Source organism: Diadema setosum, chromosome 1 (assembly GCF_964275005.1).
Source record: "Diadema setosum chromosome 1, eeDiaSeto1, whole genome shotgun sequence".
In the NCBI taxonomy this organism is placed as follows: Eukaryota; Metazoa; Echinodermata; class Echinoidea; order Diadematoida; family Diadematidae; genus Diadema; species Diadema setosum.
This window is the reverse complement of record NC_092685.1, coordinates 13,187,657-13,203,318: the sequence shown is the minus strand read 5'-3', so window position 1 is coordinate 13,203,318 and position 15,662 is coordinate 13,187,657. Positions and strand designations below refer to the sequence as shown.

Sequence of the window (15,662 nt, the reverse complement as noted above, 5' to 3'; positions counted from 1 at the left end):
TAATATTTTGTTCTGTTTTCTCGCGTTTGAGGAAGATGTCATAATTTTGTATGCTTTCCGTATACATCGTTTTACTTAATTCAATGCAAAGACACATTATAGCAAAAAAAAAAAAAAAAACCTCGTCGAGAAGAATGTGTTGAATGCTGCTTCATGAAGAACTAAAGAAACGCTTCAAATTCATGAAATTCTTCCGTCGAGGTGTTTTCATTGCAACTGATTTACGTCGATGTAGGGCAATTTGTCAATCAGTTGCGATAAAGAAATGCTGTTTATCATAAGTTCTTGATTGCTATATCAGATGTGTGGACATCGATACCAAATAGGATTTTTTTTTTCAAGCAAGGGATTATAAAAATGTCTTATGAGCGTGTCGAAAATGTCAAGTTGAAAACGTTTTAACGACTAACATAGCCATGTGTATAAAAGTGCATCATTATGCCACTTATGATTCCAATTCTTCCAACTATATTATAAACTAGTAATTTTACTCCGAGTATAATAGGTACATTAGACCGATGACATATTATATTGAAGAAAAAAAGATGGATATTCATTGGCATCGTGGCTTGATCCCTTTTCATGTTCGTCCCTTTAAACTATAATGACACTCACATAGAGATAGCTACACCTCCCTGGACATCATCCTCTATATTATACATTGTATTCTGATATTTACCACAGTGTAAAAATTCACGTCTGTCATGACAGCAATTATCATTTTTATCTTATCTCATGTGCGTTTCCGTGGCTTTCCTCTTTAAAGGGCCATTTCTTATTTTACAATGCACACAATTAATGCCTCCTCAATAATAAAGTCGATTCTATAATCGAGTAATGTTGAGAGGCCGGTCTCCCGTGTAGTTTTCCTGTTGTCAATTGACTGTTGTCAATTATAGCCATCGCAGACTACTTGCAGTGAAAGCACATGAAATATTGTAACCATGCAGGGAAAATCGTACGCAAACAATAAAAGCAATTACTAAAGCATTATGCTTTTTCTTTTGTATCTCATTAACATCACTGTTCATAATGAACGTTGAAGAAAACGTGTGCTTTACTATGGTATACGCGTATGTGACAGGCAAACGTATAGTGGTATCAATGTAGAATCAAAGCAATGCAGTTGCACTCCTTTTCATGTATCGTGAATGAAAATAAAATATTTATTGCGATGATAATATACCTCCATTCTATTTCTTTGACTGTTATCTTAATGGTTATCATTGTTCCTATTGTTGTCATCATTGGCGTTAATTTTGCTGTCGACTTCTTCTTTTTTTTTTTTGGCATGAGCTTAATTAAACGTTTGCTTGTTAATAATATCTTACGCCATATTAGATTGTATGCTTTTTGAAATATTCGCGTCATCGATATATTGTGCAAAATATTGCCTAAATTATTATAAATTATTTGATATATTTGCTTTGTACATTTGCTCAGTTTGTTAAAGTGATCGTATATGCTCCATGGAATGTCATTTTCATAAAAGTTTTGAAATTAAAAATGTGCCATTGAGCCCCCTTCAGCATTGGCTATTAGATCTGTTTTTTTCGCCGTTATTGATTTTAAGCGTTTTTAAAGAAAATTTCGACATATTTATTACCAATAATATTAATACAAAAAAAAAAGAGACGAACAGACAAAACAAATAACTAAATACTGCTGTCACGAGAGAAGTCAGAAACATGAAATCACAAGAGGGTTGACGCTAATGCGTTGATGCACTACTCATTTTGAGCACTTCCTAATAGAGAAAAAAAGAAACGAAGTTCACTTATTAATAATCAAGACATGTGCACATTCTCTTGAACTCGTTATGGGAAACTACCTTCCTTTCTTCTTCTTCTTTTTTAAAGAAAATACTGTCACAGATAATTTTTTTATGATTGCCCCTGCATGATTGGTAAAATTGAAGAAGTATAGTTATTAGCCTCCACATACACAAAGAAAAAAAAAAAAAAGAAGAAACGAATCTGCAGGCTATGTCAACACCTTAAATGATCGACAAGTTGGAAAACTAGTCTTGCTTCTTCTGACAATTTACCGGTAATAGTGATGAGGTGACGACGACGATGACGCAGGCGACGACGACGATGATGATGATGATGATGATGATGGTTATGGTAATTACAACAGGAATGACAGTAATAAGAATGGCAACAATTACAATCACAACAACAATGAAAATAAATGCAAACAAACGACAAAAATAACGATGATAATAGTAATGATAATGGAAAACAGTAATACTATCAAAAAAAATGTATGTACAATAGATTGTTACTCCAGCTCTCCTAGTTTTGATAGTGCTGGAGAGAATGAGAGGACAAAATAAATCCAGACTGTGGTCAGAGCATCGCTCTTATACTGCATGTAAATTATTGTGTAAGTCCTCTCCCGTATGTCCCCCAAAAGGAAATTACAACGGGACTCTCTGCAATGATAACTGGTGAATCAATCCAAGTACCAGAAGTACAATTTCAGGGTATGAAACTAAAACTTATTACCCACATCTTACAGAAAACTCCATCCGATTTGTTTCAGTGGTCAAAGAGAAATGATGATCTTTCTAGAGCATGTCAGGAATCCCTTCCCTCCAAGTTCTGTCCATAGTGTTCACACATTGATAATAATTCTATATGCAGTAAACTTGGAAGAAACAGACCCATGACATGCTTTACAACGATCCACATTTTGTCTGTGACAACTTCAAATTGCATGGGGTTTTCTGCAAAATATAAGTAAGATGATATATTTTCATATACTGAAATAGCATTCAGACAGTTAAATCATATTGAAAGTTGTTGATGCGGAAATCCGATTTTTTATTATTATTATTATTATTATTATTATTATTTATTTATTTATTTTTTTTTTTTTGAGGGGGGGGGGGGGGGCATACTAGTACTGTCCCCAGTAATTGTGGTGAGGAGGAGAAAAATCTCTTTGGTCCTCTCACAGCCTGAATCAGAGCGGATTTAGTGCTGTGCTGCCCTCTTCGATCACACGTTCGGTACGATCATGATTACGATTATGAGTACATAACAGTAATTAACCAGTCGTCTCATTAAAATAAGAATATTAATGTTTGATACTTCACTAATTTTACTTTACAAGCTCCTGCCTCAATAAAGTTTTAATTAAAATGATAGATAATTAAACATTTAATACATGCAATTTTTTGATTTTATCCAAAAAATCTGAGAAATATAGAACTAAATTTACGGACTGCTCATGACTCAATCTACAACAACGTAGGACACACAAAACAACAACAACACAATGAAAGAATAAAGTCGCATCTGAACTGTACTTGTGTTTATGCGCAGGAAAGCATATTTTCTGGGATGACAGCCGTGGAAAATGAGGGAATTTGTGGCAAATGCAGTGCGTCTCTTGGATTCTACAGAGAACTGCTAGTGAGTTAAAACTCTGTACAGCGTGGAAGCGGTTTTGTTACATTGATGTTTAAATCAATCGTTGAAAATGCAGCTGATTTTGTGTGTCGCATGTATGATACTGCTTGTGGCTGGTATTTGTGTGGATGACAGCTACTGTTCTGCGTTACGGAGAGACAGCCGCTCAGTGGACAATGGTCACGTAGGGAAGAAGGGTCGCCATCTGCCATCTTACTCGGCCTCGGACTATGCAAAAAACGACAATCTTCGTACATTGCCCACTTGTTCTTCAGCACAAGCCTTCGATGTCAGCGACAGTTACATAATCAGAACAAAAGACTCCAAAGAAAATGGTGCATATTACATTAATGCCGTGAAAGTGAGAACATTTGAGGTGTGTCTTGAACAGTGCTGTCTGAACGAAGTCTGTGACACTGCCATCTACAGAAGTGATGAGAGCTCATCCGACCCAAACGAGGCGAACTGCTTCTTGTTTGAGTGTAGGCCAGAAGGTGATGGTGGTCCCAATGTCTGCTCATTCACGTACCACAAGGGATATGTCAGCAGTATTATGCTTGAAGGTGTGCGCGAACATGGCATTGAGGACCAAGGTGAAGAAGACCCACGTCCAATCACTGTGACTGAGGAACCACGACAGACGCCAAAAAGACAAACCGTGAAACCAACAACACTTCCACCGCCACCTGTAGTTCTAACGTTAGTCGGTAAGACTAAAGAGTCTCAAAAGACAGCCATAATTTCTTTCAACCGCAGTGATGACATGTTTGTTCATGTGTTTGTGCCTGTGAAGTAAATTGCCCAGAGTGTGGCAATGCAGTGCTAACTTAATTCCAAGATGCTTACTCTTGTAAGATACTTCATATGTACACTACATTGTAGGATAATTGTACTTTAAAACAAAAGATGAGAAGGTACCTGTAATTGACAGTCAGTTGGTTCTGAGTTTCTTTCATTGTTCATCTGTCAAAGAAAGCAATGGTGTAGCACAATGATGAGTTCATCCCATGCCATGCTGTCATGGTGTGTTAACAGTGTAGGCCTAGGTGTGAATTCATATTTTACATGCGATATGATTGGCATTGAAACGATCACTCTCAAAGTATGAAATCATCTTGTTAAAGGCTGTGTACATATAATGTTCATTATGCTGGGTTAAAACTGCTCCTCCCCACTGACCAGATGGGGGAGGGAAAAATGGGCTTTTCATGTACTGCACTTGACCGAAAGATCAGTCTGTATCTGGTCGTCTGGGATATGTTCCACGGAGACTGCGTCTGGCTTCACGGAATCCCCTCAGAGGAGAGTGATAATGTCAAAAAAATAAAAAACTCCTCTGGAAGGATCTTTCTGTCTTGTGTTGCACAAACTTGCATCACAGAAAATCAATGCTGTTTTTGTGCTGCCTTCAGTGAATGCAGACGACGAATCATCAGACTGCGAGAGTGGCCATGTGCAGTGCACCTCTGGAGAATGCATCAACGAGCTCTACGTCTGCAACTCGGTGGTTGACTGCAGAGATGGTTCGGATGAAGCTCGTTGCAGCACTGCAGATGAAGACACTGATGGGGTTGAACTGCAGAACGAGGACACCCATACTGGTGAGTGTTAGTCTTTATACAGTGTAAATACTTTCTGCCACTGCCATGTGAACCTTGTATCATCCAATGCGTGAGGTGCAAGTCACAAGATTTGGCTGTTCACCCTGTACATATTAGAAGATTTAAAACTTTAATGTTTAGGCTAAATCAGAAGATCTAGACTCAGATACCACTGGACTGTATCATGACAGAACTTCAAATTGCAGCTTTCTGAACGCTTTTATGAGTTTGCCTTATGTATACAGCATGGGATCTTCTGCTTTGGTTTCACCCAGTGAATTAAAAATTCATTAACTTTGAGAAGTTCCAGCTCAAAGCAAAGCTTGTGATAAAACTTTTGCTTGGCTTCCTGCAAGAACTAGTTACTTTAGTTGTAAGTATACAATCTACACAATGTACATGCAATCAGAGCAGCTACATGTACATTGTAATCAGCAAACTGATTGCTAGATGAGCATGTTTCCAAATTAAATCTATAAAATAAAAGAAAGGGAAACAGAAAAATGAAATGTCTGCAAATATCAATTCATGAACTCTTATTACAAGTCTGGAAGAAGTGACCTTACACTGTACATGTGACTGTAATGTCATGGTAGCTGATTTTGCATTCGCATAGTGCTGAAGGGGTATTAAATTTTTTGTTTTCATTTTTTGATGGGGCAGCAATCTCATACTGCATTGTACGACAGCATTCATGTACATGCAGAATGTATGTTCCTGAACTGCCAAAAAGATTAAAAGAAAAAAAAAAAAAAATGTCCATTGGTAAAATGTGCATAATGAACTGTATTTTTAACCAGCTACCCTCACTGAATAACACACAGCTTAGCTACAGTGTAACATGCCATCTGCTAAGCATTTTAATAGCAGATGGCGTGATAGCTGTGTGTAATTCAGTGATGGTAGCTGGTTAAAAATAATAGTAATAAAGTACATAATGCCAATGGACTGTATTACTATTGGATGCATAAAGATGTAAAACACAAGGTGGAAAATTTTGGTGTTTTGGCTTTTGATCTAGATTATTTGTGTACCATTAACATTTCCAAAACAATCTCCAATGCTATACATGCTAGAAGACTGATTGACATCAAACTAACATCAGACATAAAATCACCTAACTTTCTGTAACCGGTTTGCTTCCTCTCTTAATGCTTCGTAACATCCATGCAGCTAAGAAACTGACTACTTCTCCCCATCTGCCTCCTACTAACCCACCAGAAGCAATAAAAGCTGATGAATCATACCCGTATAAGACAACTGGTGACAGAGATAGTCAGGCCGGTGATAGGGACTTGACTCGTGAACATGGATACCAGAACCTTGCCGACGAATTGAATGACCAGCTACCAGACCGCGTAGATGACAGCAGTACCAGGCAGTTAGGCAGAGTCCAGAATGATCCGTTCGATGACACAGAATCCCAGGGCAACGTCAATGATATGAGGGACCGACTGGAAGAAGAGAGCAGGGGGAGGGATCTGAAAATGCCAACATACCAAGACTCGGCCGGTGTCAAGCAAGATGATAGGAGCAGCGATCCTGACTTGGCAGATGTTGAGTGCCAGGGCACATCTTGTTACGACGTTAGCCCGGACAGGGAGGAAAGTCTGAATGATGGACTTACAGAGGACTTTACAAATATAGGGCGTCAGTGGAGACCAGAAGATTCCAGTCGGCAGGAGAAGGTACGGCAGGACAACCAAGATGCAGGAGCTCGGGAAAGCCACCTGCCGCCATCAAGGGACAAAACACAAACCTTTGACGACGGAGGCATGGACAACACTCCATACGAAGGTGAAGACATTGCAGATGTAGATGGAGCTGATGAAAGCGATGACGACCAAGGTACTAGGCTGGATGAGGGTGGCCAGAGAAGCGCTGAAAGAGCAGAGGGTGCAAGAAAAGGTGGATACCAGACCAACAGACACCTGTCAGATCTGGAAGACAGAGATGCCTCCTACCAGAGAGAGCGGGAATACAGTCCAGAGCAGAGGAAAACTACTTATGACCGCAAGTCTGGCGTGAAGTACCCTGCAGATGCTGCTGATGAGAAGACTAAACCATACAGGGAACAGCCACAACGGGACAGGATCAAGACAAACAACGACTGGGGATTTTCCAACAAGTCTCCAAAAGTACACTCACGTACAACGCCAGACCCTCCCCGCCGGGTTATCTCGCAGTCAGATCCAAGACCCAATCCAGGATACATCTACAATAGTGACTACTATAGCTACTATTACCCTGTGGACAGTCAGCAAGGTCCATTCAAGCAGCGTACACAGTACAACAACTGGCCAGCATCCAGCAGGAACCGGGCAGAGAGCTACAATGAGAGAAATCCTCAGAATGTTCCGTACAACCCGTCTAGGAATCCTAACAGAGGCACTTCTTATGACAGCGGTCGTTCCAATTACAACAGACATGATGTTAATGTCTATAGTAATGGACGTTCCCCAAAGGGCCCCACTGAAGCTGATCAGCAAAGTGGAAGGAATAAGTACTATGAAGACAACGGGGCTGATTACAACAGTGAGTAAATTTGATGAGATCTACATGCATGCATCAAGGAATCCTGTGTGTGTTGAAGTGTAAAAAGATACTCGTATGTTTTTGTTTTGTGTGTAAGTGGGTTTATATTCTCGCTTTTTTTCATGCGTTTCTTCTAAATGTGTTTCGCATTTGCAAGAGAGGTGCTATTATACATGTACTCTATGTGCATTGTTGCATGATACTCTTTGCTTACCCTTCATGTAGCAATGAAGTTTGTTACTTTTGTACATATTATTTTTCCTTTTTGTCAGAAACAACTCTGCTTTATCAAGAAAAATATTCAAAATGTCTGTGTATACATGCAATTGTAAAATAGAGAATCAATTTTGTATACCCGGGTATCATCTGTTTTTCAAATAATCAAATCCTGAATACAGAGCTGCCAATGTACAGTACTGTACAATAGTACATGCATACAAGTGTACTCATGTGCACATGTACATGTATACAAAGTGTACAAGTTTTTCTGTTCAATGTACAATGTGAATTACACTATGGTGAAACTACACTGTACATGTACATGATACTTTCAGTTTACCCTGGAGCCCCCCCCTCCCCCCCCCCTGAAAAAAAAAAAATGTGTTTTCAATATTCAGTATTAGATAGGGGTAAGCAAAAATTCAAAGAATTATTTCAGTCAACCTGTAGGAAACATTGAAGATGACTTTTTACATGAGAAAAAAACAGAAGGCAATGTGTAGCAGTTTACCAAAGGCATAGTCACCAAGCCATCAGATCTTCTCAGTGATATGCCAGTTTAAATGGTCACAGGCTTAATTATGACATACAAATGAATGACACTACAATTTTTAACAGAAATTCTGTAAAAGTTTTTTTTTTTTTTTTTTAAATTCAGATTTTGTATTGAAAGCACAGCTGCTGAAGTGTAAATGACGACCTTGTAGTACTTGTACATTAATTTTTCTTGTTACCCTGTACATATTAAGTAGACCATCATTATTTTCGAGAAAAAGATGTATCCTTCAGTACAGTCTGTACACACAGGCTGTAACCTTTGCTTCTCTTCCATTCAATGTGTACACTGTATTGTACAATGTACATCATTTTAGAGCTGTGTTGTTGTTTACTGTGCTATACTGTAGATGTATTGTCTTTGTGTCATGATATTTTTGTGTTTGATTTTCGTGCATGATATTTAAATGACATGATCACATCAAACCGTTTTACGGGTTGTATGATCATTCCCAGTTTTAACTGAAAATGTATTCTTTGTGTTGCATAATTGTTTGATGTGTACAAAGATGTGTAATGCATGATATGTACATTTGTATGTGTTATGTTTGTAGAGCAGTGTTTTGTATGGTTTAAGTGGTACAAAGTATGTTTTGTGACAAAGATGCTGATACTGTGGCCAATGTTTATTCAAGAAGTCAAAATACATATATGTACTGTGTTTTAAAATACTGTATGTATTTAAGAGCAAGGAAAGTTGATCATCAAACCAGTATTTAAACATTGTAGACTGGTTTGTTACATGCAAGAGTGCAGTGTGAGCATGTTGTTTGGAATATTACAGTTTGCTGTAAATCTACATGTATGTATTACCTGCATGTACTGTATTGATTATGATGTGCACTACATGTATCTCTGCAAGTTCAAGCAAGAGTATACATTGTACATGTATTGTAATGTGCCTCTTTAAAGGGAGTTGCACATCCTATGTATTTTGTGAGCTGCAACTCTTCAGTATCTGTGTGTATATGCACATTCTTCAGGGTAAAGAGTAAGAGGAGTCAGTGTAATAAAATCTATTGCATTCAACTTGGTCTACACTCCATGCGGGCTGGCTGCGTTACACTTGGACCCCATTTACAGTTGGGCTTGTAATTTGTGTTCTTTGTGAAGTGCATGCTTTATAGGGTCTTTCTCAATTAAAACCCTGCCCAAAAAGTGAATTTTCATCTGTGATCTTTATGAATCCTTTTAACTTGATTTACGTAGAAGCAGCAATAGGCACCCCCCTTTTTTTCACAATGGACTTTACAAATTATCTTTTCTTTTCTTTTTTTTTAAACAAAAAGTGAAATTACGGAAAAATATTTACTGCTCTGTGCTCAGTTATTTGCACTGTGTGTTAAGCCTTTGTGATGTAATATGGAAAACAAATCCTATGGTCAGTCTGTATGGGACTTTGAGACTTGGATCATGGAACTTGGCCTGTAGGGTGTCTGTATGAGGGTACCCTGTTCTTACTGTATTGCAGCCACTTGCTTCATCAGAGATGTGCAGACTTTCTTGGAATCTCTGGGCTTATCTAAAATGTATGGTGTCTTTGATAAGATCTCAAATGCCTCAAGGAAAGCCCAGCAATTCAACTAGGAAAATGTTGAGGTATCTGGCAGCTTCTGACAATCCTTACAGTGTACACACAGGGAGTACCAAAGACTCCAACATACAATTTGTATGTACCTGTATGAGTCTGTACTGATGATGCCTGTACACTGTACATGACGAATTTGGGCATCCTGTACACAGTGTACACAGGGCTGCACAATAACCCATTTTTCTACTGGTCCGCTGGTGATTTTTACTGGTCAGAGACCGTCGGACCAGTGCCAGTGTGCAGTGCTGGTGTACAGGTAGGAGTACAGGACTGTTCGACTGACTGGCCCTCCATTGGCAAAACTTATCAGCCATGGGCTCTATGATGCTCATACTGGTAAAGGAAAGTGACAAGAAACTGTGTAGGCTCATACGATAGTATGTACATGTACTGTATACAATTGTACAGCACATTAACATGTTTTGGGTTCCATGATTTTAGCTGGTACAGGGTACATTACTGTATGGACATTGTAGGAGCTTTATGTATCCTAAGCTTAACCTGTAAAGCACTTTTGACTTACATACAGTACTGTATTTGACACATATAGTGTACATTTTAAAACAGTACATTGACCTCTGTTTGAAGTGGATCCCAGTTATCATTGCATGGCACTCTCTTTCTCCTGTATGGCACCACGTAATAATTGCCTGTATATGCCTTATCTTTTCCTCCCTGTCGCACCTCCTCTGTCTATCCAATCACTTGCTGGTAACCAGACTTGTGGAACACCTGGCCGTATTACTACCCCAGCAGCGTTGTCGATGAAAACGAGTTCGATGATGACGTCCATGGTCGCAATAGTGCGGGCCGGGGGAAACCCTCCCAGGCTGCTGGCAGTGGTGTCAGCCGCCTCAGACCCCGCCCCAAAGTGCATCAGACTAATGGTATACCTCACAGTGTCACCACACATACTCACCCTCCTCCCACTCCGCCCGTCACTCTATCCCCTCTCCAACTTGATATTGTAACCAAAGGTAATCATGGTTCTTCTAACATGTATTACTAATATGCATTTTACCGATATTATGTCGCATAGAAAGTTGCATCATAAATGTTGCATTATTGTATCAAATCTGTGCATGATGCAATACTGACATTATGCATGGCAAATCTGCGTTATAATTATTGGCCAAGCCTGCAAATGTTCTTTTACTTTCCAAAGCTAACTTTTGTTTCGATGAAGAAGCCAGTCATGCATGTTGCTAACACTTATACTCTTCACTGCTGACTTGAGCTCTAAGCTTTACCCGCTTTTTGATACATTGTTTTATACTGATGTTTGTTTTGAGTTTTGAATTGTTTTGCAATGTATTATGTTCAAATTTGAATAATTTTTCTCCAATTGTTATTATGTTCCTTTAAAAATGATATTCCAATGTTCAGTTATACTTCATTCTGCAATCTCATTACTGGCTGTCAAGAGTTCCTGTATTTTGCTCTATTTACTTTAAATTTTTAGATTCTTTCCATCAGAAAATAATTTTTCTCATATTTTGCTCTTGATTTGACTACCTCTGTAGCATTGGCATGGCAGCATTTTTGCCCCATGATTTTATAGATTTAGATTGATTGTTACTTTTCGATTGCTTCTTCTTCTTTTTTAGATGAAGATAGTAAAAGAGAGATAGAGAAGGAGAAAGAGATAAAGAAGAAATATAATGGAACAGAACAAAACAAATGAGAATCTCAAATGTTAAAAGAAGATGAAAAATATATCATATTTTGTCAGAAGTGTGTCCTTGTCTACAGAGTGATCGCTATGCCGTACAGAGTTGATTCAGAGTATTTAGAATAGAGAAACTTTGAAGTCAATCATCATACTTATATCAAATTTTTCTCTCGGGCCACCAAAAATTTGAAATTGATGATTTTGGTGGCCCCATCGGGCCACCAAAAAAGAAAGTTTTTTGTGGAGCCCTGCTTATATGATTGGCAAGGAAGAGTATTATTTCATCACTTTGTGACCTACTTGTAAAGGAACCTAGTGTGCCCCATTCAGTGTCAAGTTAAGTTTAACAAATGCAAAGAGAAGAAAACTGACCAGAAATGAACTCATACCCCTTTCATAAACTCATCCTCCTATTATCCGCATAAGAATAATGCGGACAATTCAATAAAAAATGCGTTCACAAACTCTGAAAATAATCCGCATTATTTTTACGAGCGCCCGTCCTGAAAAAGGCGGATAATCGTCATGGTGACTGCACACGTCCCTCCTGCGGGAAAGACAGGTGACGTTTGACCGCACCCCGGCAAATATCCGCATTATTTGGGTTTGCGTTCATAAACTCAAAATCTGGTCCCGATGCTGCTATTATGCGGATAATAGAAGGGTCGAAATAAAGCGCATTATTCTTTCCCCGCTCCGATTTTACGACCAAATGTTGTGGATATTATCCGCATTATTGAGTTTATGAAAGGGGTATCAGATTATTAATGGAAAAATGAGCAAAGAAAATGGGATCCTATCGGGATTCGAACCCGAGACCTCTGGATTGCTAGCCTGGTGCTCTACAGACTGAGCTTCTTATTGTATAGAAAGCCCTAGTTCAGTGTTCGTCCCAGAAACCCTAAATTTGCAATGCTTCGATGGTCAGAAGCTATATAGCAGTTTGTTTAAACACGAAGGATAATTCAACTTGGGGATAAATGCGAGGGATCGTCGAAGTGATGCAGCTTTTTGAGTATGTAACAAATGCAAAGTGAAGAAAGAGCTTCTGACCATCCGAGCATTGCGAATTTAGGGTTTCTGAGACGAACACTGAACTAGGGCTTTTTATAGCTCGGTCAGTAGAGCACTGGGCTAGCAATCCAGGGGTTCGAATGCCGATGAAATCCCATTTTCTTTGCTGATTTTTCTACTAATAAGTTAAATTTAAGTGTATGTAAATTGCCTACACTGTATGCAGTTGTTAAGTGTGTTTTATTGTATGCAGGTGGTACAATATACTATATACCACTGATATTCAGGCCCATGTTGATACACATGTTTGATACACATGTAGGTGCTAAAACTGTCAGGAAGATTTGTCAGAAGACCATGAAAGTTTAATGTTCCTATTTTACCTACATATTGTATATGATAAAGAAGAATGCAGCAATGCATGATTTACTTTGAGAGAGAGAGAGAAAAAAAAAATGTAGGCAGTTTGAGATTGTATTTGTATTTGTCCTGCTCCTGTAAAGTTTTGCAAACATTATTTAAATGAGGAGTTTAACAATCCCCCAAATGTGCAATCTATAACATGAAGGTACATGTACATGTATATGTTACCATTTAAATGCATTGGAATAATTTTTCTTCAGATGTGACATTTCGTACTCTCATACTTTTATCATCATAAAATTGATTACAGCCATTTATTATTATTATTGTTATTTCGTTTTATTTATACAATGTACGATATCAAAATATGTTACTTGTACTTGTATATGAATTCTTTAATCCTGTCAACTCTTTCAATGTTTGGGCAAATTCCTGGTTTTGTGCCATGCTATTTTCTAAATGTTTATTCTTTCATGAACATTTCCATTTTGATTGACTTTTAAATGTACCACTATTATACAGTATATTCATTGCAACTGACTAATGTTTATTTGGATTTTGATAAGTTATGAATATTTGATTTCTGCATAGTTGACGTATTATCTAAAAGTATGTATCTTGTCTCTCCTCTGCACACAAACTTCACTTGTTCATGAAGCAGTTGATACAGTTGATAAAGTCAGAACAGACACTGAGGGTGCCACCACACCCAGACCTACCAGGGGCAACAAGACGAGCCCAGCCAAGGAGGCAAAAAGCAATGGCTTGATGGATGACACCAATGAGGTAACTGTGATCTATACAACTGTACATATGATACAATGTCACAACTGTGGAGTACAAGTATTTACCTTTGTACTTTGTGAAGTACAAGTCACCAGCTTCGGAATATTGAGCTCATAAAATAAGGGTAGGGAGAACATATCTTGGTGCAATTCATCATGATACCATTGGTGTCTGACTCCATGAACAAAACTGGGACTTATGTAAACAAGTCTCAATGATTTCACAGCAGCATTATTACAGTACAATGTACGTCATCCTTATTTAGTTGAATGTGAAAATGAAACGAGGTAGTGATGCTAGTATGATACTGTACTTAGTGTACTAGCTGCTACAAGTTTCCATACAATACATGTACTTACTGCTGGAAAAAGGCTTTTACAACCCCTTAGCAACAGTAAAGTAAATCCCGTAACCATGATGCAAGCTATACTGTAGCAATTCTCCGAGTGCTCTTTCCACTCCAGCGAACTTAACACATGCTGCACATTTGCCATACAACCAATATAACTTGGCATGTGAGTCATTTTACTGAAAATATGTCAAATTGCTCTGAATATTGTTTAGCCTGAGCGCTTGTATATCATTGGATCATTTCAATCAAACATTAATCACATGCTAGGAGTATTTGTAGACAGAAGACTTGTGAACGAGTGATCATTTTAATGAAACTTTGACACATACTACAAGTTTTCTCATGACTAACTACAAATGAATGCGCAGGCCATTTTGATGAAGCTCATACGAAGTACACATACTACATTGCATGAGCATTCTTGAACGTTATACATGTACATGGTAATACTTGGGCCCCATTTCATAAAGAGTTGATATGATAGCAACTCTTGCTGGAATGGCAATTGTCATGGTTACGACAAGAATCCAGCTTCCTGATTGGCTGTTGCTATTGGAAGTTGCCGTTCCATCAAGAGTTGCTAACATAACATCTTTTATGAAATGGGGCCCTGATACATCTTATCTTTTCTGCATGCCCTGCATCTACCTGTAGTTTGTTTTTGTACAATATTATGGGATTTTGGATGTAAAGATTCATGTGACACATTTTGGACTGGACTTTCTACCAGCAGGTTGATGCGGTGGAAGTAGTCCGCGGTGAAGGAATGCCGACGGCGAAGAGCGCCATCCTTGCCCTGGTGGTTGGCCTGATCATCACTGTCTGCCTCCTACTCATGGTCGGCTGCCGGCTGCGCTACATGAACCAGCGGCTGCGCTACGGCCGTCTCAAGACCAGTGCCCACGATGCCGACTACCTCATCAATGGAATGTACCTCTGATTGCACCTCCAGGGGTTTGTTGTGAGTGTTGACACCCTCACACCCTCCCCGCAGGGTGGTACAACCGAGGCAGTTCATCGTGGATATTTCATGGAATTCACACTGATCAGCAGATCTAAATGCATGAGACATATTGTTGGTGCAGTAGTCTATCATTTGCCAGGAGAAGTGTTGTACGGCGCATTAAAATGAAAATAGCATTCTAAGGAGGAATACCAGTGAAGAAAAACACAACAACCGACGAACGTTGTTATATTAGCTTGATTTATAGTACTTTTATGTCAGTTTGAAGTTGTCCTGCATTTTAGTTTTGTGTTTTCATTTCATTGAGTGGAATTGTCACATAAGATCACACTGATCTGTTACAAGATGTTATGTCTGAATCCTCACTCTGAAGACTTTCTTTCATTGTATTTTGCTTGTAAGACATGATGCTGTAAGCAGGATATTATGATAGGGATATGGCTGATTTCAAGTTCTTGAACCTTGATGGTGCAGACAGTTCAATATGAATTGATATGTAAATCATTTTCCTGTCTTTTTCTCTCTTTTTTTTTTAAAGTTGTACACAATATGTATATCTTTAGTGAGTTTTCTCTCTTTTTCTCTTATATT

At 38.5% G+C, this 15,662-nt stretch overlaps 1 protein-coding gene across 1 annotated transcript; it reads left to right on the top strand.

Annotated features, from left to right (window-relative positions):
* Positions 1–3,369: 3,369 nt before the first annotated feature.
* LOC140237051 (uncharacterized) lies at positions 3,370–15,223 on the top strand. The gene is made up of 6 exons (XM_072316995.1): positions 3,370–4,126; positions 4,832–5,020; positions 6,194–7,555; positions 10,640–10,897; positions 13,628–13,755; positions 14,841–15,223. Exons 1-6 carry the CDS (start codon positions 3,490–3,492, stop codon positions 15,045–15,047), a joined length of 2,781 nt encoding a protein of 926 aa, XP_072173096.1. The 5' UTR covers positions 3,370–3,489; the 3' UTR covers positions 15,048–15,223.
* The last annotated feature ends 439 nt before the right edge of the window (positions 15,224–15,662 follow it).